This window comes from Hemitrygon akajei, unplaced genomic scaffold (assembly GCF_048418815.1).
Source record: "Hemitrygon akajei unplaced genomic scaffold, sHemAka1.3 Scf000063, whole genome shotgun sequence".
NCBI lineage: Eukaryota > Metazoa > Chordata > Chondrichthyes > Myliobatiformes > Dasyatidae > Hemitrygon > Hemitrygon akajei.
The window spans coordinates 2,911,787-2,917,511 of NW_027331949.1; the positions used below are offsets into that span (position 1 = coordinate 2,911,787).

The following is a 5,725-nucleotide window of genomic DNA, read 5'->3' on the forward strand; positions in this document are numbered from 1 at the left end:
CGCAGGGATGAGTGTTCAGCCCCGTTCACTCTCATGACTCCATGAATAAGTACAACTCCAATACCATAAGCGAATTGGCTCCCGACTCGCCAGTTGTTGGATGAATAAAACGTGGCAATGAGGCAGTTCAACGGAGCGAGATAGGGCGCTTGAGTAACCGATGTCACAACCAAGCCAATGCGATCATGCTCAATAAAACTGACCATCTGATTATTGTCTTTAGAAAGGGGAGGGAGTAGGGACATACTCCAGGCTATATTAGGGTGTCTGCCGTGGAAAACATCAGTAGATTTAAATTCCTGGGCATTAGTTATTCAGATGCCCTCTCCTCGATTCAGCACACACATGCAAACAGAAGGAAGGGGCGTCAGCGTTTTGAGCTGCTTAGTAGGTGAAGGAGATTCAACTTCTCATTAAACTCCAACAAACTTCTGCAGATATACAGAAATACATTGGATGGATTTGAAACGGAGGTTGCTGGGTACTTAATTGTAAAACACTTCACAATTTGAGGAAAAGTGCATTAGAATTGGTTTGAGCGGTGCAATAAATCAAACGCCATGGGAAAAATCGCGTAATTCTGCTCTTACGCCGTAGGATCTTGAAAACTATTTGCCATAGTATGCGGCAGAAATAAATCCCGATAGCCGATCGCTGGTGGTGTAACACCTTTGCGGTATCCTCTGTGCTACAGTGGCGCGACAGGTTCATATTTAACCAGCATTGTCAGCAGGATGAACTGATTGCGGTAGCGAGGGGGAGGACCCGCAGTCAGTGACCGCTGGGCCCTTTATCCGCCTCTGCTACAGCTTATTATACCCATCCGTGACAGGGTGTAGAGTTCATTCCGAGGAGTGCAGAGAGATACTGCCCACACGCAGACAAAACTCCAGTGAGTACCGAAATTCAAATTGCAGAGAGTGGTGGAGAACTGAAGTGAGAATGATAAAGAGGATGATTAAGGTAGGGAGGAGGTGGATTGAGAGGTAAAAGGCGTCGAAAGAGAGGAGTTAGAGCTGAGAAAGAGCCTGCTTCGGGGGGAGACAGGATCGAGAGCTGGAGGAAACCTAAAGGACCCCTGTGAAAGACAGGGAATATGGGGCAATACAAAACGACGGAAAGCCCGGTGTAAGAGAGGGAATGAGGAGGCAATGAGAGAGGAAGTTGGAAAGAGAATGAAGAGGCACGATGAAAATATGCAGAAAAGTGTGGTGAGAGAGTAGAGGAAGAGACAATAATGCAGGCGAGGAGAGAGGAAGAATGATAAACGAGGAGAAAGCGAAGGAGAGAGCCAAAGAGCGGGAATAAAACGGGAGAGAAAGACGGAAAGAGCACGGCGAAGACAGATGTGAAGACAGATAGTGGTTGGAAGAGATGTGAATACAGAGTCTGAAAGTAGGGAGAGAAAGTGTGGAGGATAAATACTGGGAGAAAAGGGGTGCGGTCAAGAGACGGGAGAGATAGTGCGAGAGGAGCGAGCTACCATCGAACGAGGAAAACGACAGCCTGTGTGTGTGTGTTGTGAGAGACAGAGCTGAAAAGATTCCAAGGTGAGAGTGGGGACAAGACTGAGTCGGGAATAGAGAGGTAGACTGACGAGGGATTCTGCTGGAGTAGGAGTGAGAGGGCAGCGAGATAAAGAAGTTGAGAGCGAAGGGCCAAGAAAAGGTACAGAGGCAGAAGAGGATGGGGGTGGAGGGGTGAGGAGATACTGGGACGAAAATAGGAAAGAGTGCGGATGATAGATAGAGGTAAAATTCGAGAACGAAAATTGCGGAGTCTGGAGAGTGACCAGATGGAGGGAGAATGTGGGAAGGGGCCCGTGAGGGCGGCGGACAAAGAAGGGGGTAAGAGGGAGCGGTGTGTAAAAGGGAATGAAAAAGATGGTGAGACAGAGTGATGGGGTGGAGACATGAATGTGAATGAACTCAAAACGAGAGAAACAAGGGAAGAAAGGTGCTGAGAGATTTACTGGTGGAAATAAGAGAGGGGAGAGCAGGAAATGCAGGAAAAGGCAAAAAAAAAACGAAAATAGAGAAATAGTGGAAATAAAAATCACAGGGGCTGAGACGGTATCAGACACAGTGTATGGAAGCGGTGAGGAAGGTCCCGGAGAGAGATTGTGGGGCGTGGCTGAGAGAGAGCGGGTTTGAATAAAATGCGCAGAGAGCGCGGGGGTAGGGTTGGACTGAATGAAAGAGTGTTTCTTGTGATACTGAGAGGGCAGTGAGTGCGAGCAGTAAGAAAGTGTAGGGGATGGGTTGTGGAGGGGGAGAGTAGACAGCACTGGTGTGGGGAGATATGGGGAGATGTACCAGTTAATCTTGGCCCAAAACATGGGCGATTGGTCTTCCTCTCCAGTGGCTGCTCGCAAAATGTAATTGGACAGCCGACGGATGGATACGTGGGTATAGCGGGTACGGTGGCTGCGGGCACTGAATCCAGATACATCTCACGAAGCGTTAATGCGAAGGGTAAGAGAAGAGGGAGGATGTGTCTGAGTCCATGTGGTATAGAGTTGGTTGGGGCACGGGGCGTAATTGCGGAGGGCCACTCAGTTTCAAACCCTTTTCCGCTTACCTACAGGAGAAAGTCGGGATGTTCAGTCTGATCAGCGCATTAGCCCTCCTGGTGGGTGTCTCCGATATTTCAGCCGTGAGCGGAGGTATGTCATCGCACTACTCAAGGTTTCAGCATCCCTCTTCAATATCTTCTCTTCCATCCCCATCCGTTGCACATCTAATAGAATAAATAGAACAGTAGGTCCCTGTGTTGAATTCGACTCACAATATTTTAGTGATCCTGTTGCTACCTTGTACTAAATGACCTCTATTGTGTATCGGCTGTTTATATTCATTCCTTTTGTGCCCCTGTGCCTATTAAAAAAAACTATTGAACGTTAACAGCCTGACTATTTCGCCGACTGCACCTTGTGGCATATTTCGAGACCCGAACACTCTCGGTTTAAAATACTTACCTCTCGCGTATTCATAACTTCCCCTTGGATCATATAAAAACATGCCTTCAAGTTTGACACTTCAACACCCGGGGAAAGATGCTGACTGCCTATCGTATCTGTACATTTCATCATTCGTCATGTCTCCCCTCCGAGTCTGACTAGCTCCAGTGTAGTTCTGGTGAACCCCCACAAAAAGGATAACAATAAACCATCATTCCGGAGATCATCCTCGTGAATCTCGTCTGGACTCTCCAATGATAACATAACCTTTCTGAGATATGGGACTCAAAGCTGTTGACAATATCCCGAGTGCGGCCTGACTAATGTCTTATAAAGGCTCAGCGTTATCTCCTTGCTTTTATATTCTGTTCCCCTTGAAATAAACGCCAACGTTGTATTTGGCTTCTTTACCACAGACTCAGCCTGAGAATTAACTTTCTGGGAGTCTTGCATGTGGAGTCATGCATGACTCTGATGATTGAAACTTCTGCCTATTTAAATAATAGTCCATACAACTGTCCATTTAATAAATGCATTATCATGAATATCCCAAAACCTTATTCGTTCTACTATATTTTTGCCCATTCCAATTTGTCTAAGTTATGCTGCAAGCATATTGTTTCCTCAGCACTACCTACCCATCCACCTACCTTCGTATCATCCGCAAACTCTGCCCTAATCCATCAATGTCATTATGCAAATCATTGACCAACAATGGGAAAGGTAGCGTTCCCAACACTGACCCCCGATGTACCCCAATAGACACAGTCAGCGAACCCGGAAAGGCCACTGTTGTTCCTACACGCTGCCTCCTGCCTGTCAGCCATTCCGCTATCCAGGCCCGCATCTTTCCTGTGACATCATATCTTGTTATGCAGCCTCATGTGCGGCACGTTATCAAATGCCTTCTGAAAGCCCAACTATGTGGCCTCTGTAGCAACATTAACAAGGACAGCTTCTGTCTTATTGCTTTAAAATAATATGAAACCAATTTAACAATTTTATGCTCTCTTCTTTCACTCTCCCAATCCTCCTCTCCCACTATCCTTTGTATCTCCTTCGCTGTACCTCCAGGTCTCCGGGGCAAGACCGTCATATTTCCCCAGCAGTCTTCCAACTCCTACATGAGACTTTTGCCGAATAATTTCCCCGAGCTGAGTGCCTTCACCCTATGCATGCGCTCGGCTACCGAGCTGACGCGAAGCCATGCTACCATCTCCTACGCCACACCCGAAAGCGATAACCAGATTCTCTTCTGGGCGCCGGAAACCAAGGGCTTCAATCTGTATCTGATGACAAGCGAGGCTATCTTCCAGCTGCCAGAAGCTGGCTCGCTACACCGGCACCTCTGCGTCAGCTGGGAGTCTGAGACAGGATACGCCATTGTGTGGGTAGACGGCAAACGGAGCTTGGCGAAAACGCTCTGGCAGGGTCACAGAGTGAAGGGAGGTGGTGTGATCATCCTGGGACAGGATCAGGACGAGGTGGAGGGGGGCTTCGATGCAGACCAGTCATTCGTCGGGCAGATATCCCAGGTCAACCTGTGGGATCGGGCTCTGGGAGATAGGGAGGTGGCGGAGGTAATGCGGGGTTGTCTGTGTTCTGGGGGGAACGTCATCGACTGGTCCACAGTAGATTTCGAGACCACTGGAGCAGTAGAAATCACTGCTGATCCGGAGTGCGAGTTGTGACGAGACGGTCCCACGAGGAGTAAGGGGAATGCACCGGGAGAGGAGAGTACCGAAGGACCTGCGGCTGATAGAGCGGGAGTATGCCATGAAGGTTTGGTGGCTGATTCTGTAACTGGGACTTGGTGAATAAATTTGTAACAAATTGGAACTACTGTGTCTGCACGCTTACATGGCAAAGTTGCATTCTGTACTATTTCCACGTCCACCTGTTCCAACAAAGATTAATCCCTTCATGGAGTGTTAATACACACTCCCAAATGGCTATTGTCCCATTCTGAATTGATTCGCGAGACGGTTGCTGGATGTTCAAAATTCTTCTTTCAAATTAAGCAGACCTAAAGGTTCATAGTGATCCGTTCCCAGATGTTAAAAGCGACTGTTCCCGGATATTTGATGTCCGCCCCCAGTGCTCATTATCAGGTGCTTTGATTTTGCTAGTGTTACATTGCCAGACATGCAACCGCTTCCCTGATATCCATGGTGACCCAATCCCAGATGTTCTAATGAATACAAAGAAATCGGCTCTTTGCTGTATTTTTTGCACCGTCCATAGGTTTAATGTCCCAATCACTGATGTGCACATTCAGTCCAAAATGTAAAATATCCGAACCCAGAGGTCCCTGTTTATATTCTGGCTTGTATGATGAAATATAATGGACAGCGACGAAGGGTGTGGAAAGGAAAGGAGAGTCATGAACGAAGAAAGGGAAAGTGGGAGGAGAAGGACTGTCAGAATGGAAGTACAGAAGTGCGAGAGAAGAGGAGAGATAGTGGACCCGCTGAGGAGAGGGGCGAAGGTCCTCTGGATGACAGAGTTGGAGTATGACTGGAAGAGCTAGTACTTATCTTTATAAGCAAAAATGAATAGATTTGAAGCAAATTTGAGCAAAATGCCATATAGACAATGTCTGCACATTTACGCTGGCACATGCCTCCCCCCCCCCCCCACTTCCACTTCCCCATTTCCACCTCAATGTGATTACTTTCTGGAGTGTCAATCACGACCCCCCCCCATCCCCAAATATCTGGTGTCCCATTGCCATGTTTTTTTGAGAGGGGGTTCCCTGATTTTAGC

General features: G+C 47.7%; 1 protein-coding gene across 3 annotated transcripts; it reads left to right on the forward strand.

Moving 5' to 3' along the window:
* The first annotated feature begins 813 nt into the window (after window positions 1–813).
* On the forward strand, window positions 814–4,798 carry LOC140721892 (C-reactive protein-like). Of its 3 annotated transcripts, none has more exons than XM_073036726.1 (3): window positions 814–892; window positions 2,587–2,665; window positions 4,034–4,798. In XM_073036726.1, exons 2-3 carry the CDS (start codon window positions 2,599–2,601, stop codon window positions 4,648–4,650), a joined length of 684 nt encoding a protein of 227 aa, XP_072892827.1. In that variant the 5' UTR covers window positions 814–892; window positions 2,587–2,598; the 3' UTR covers window positions 4,651–4,798. The 3 variants fall into 3 exon arrangements, with proteins under 3 accessions (XP_072892827.1, XP_072892825.1, XP_072892826.1); XM_073036724.1 differs by lacking the exon at window positions 814–892 and adding an exon at window positions 926–963; XM_073036725.1 differs by lacking the exon at window positions 814–892 and adding an exon at window positions 2,412–2,474.
* The last annotated feature ends 927 nt before the right edge of the window (window positions 4,799–5,725 follow it).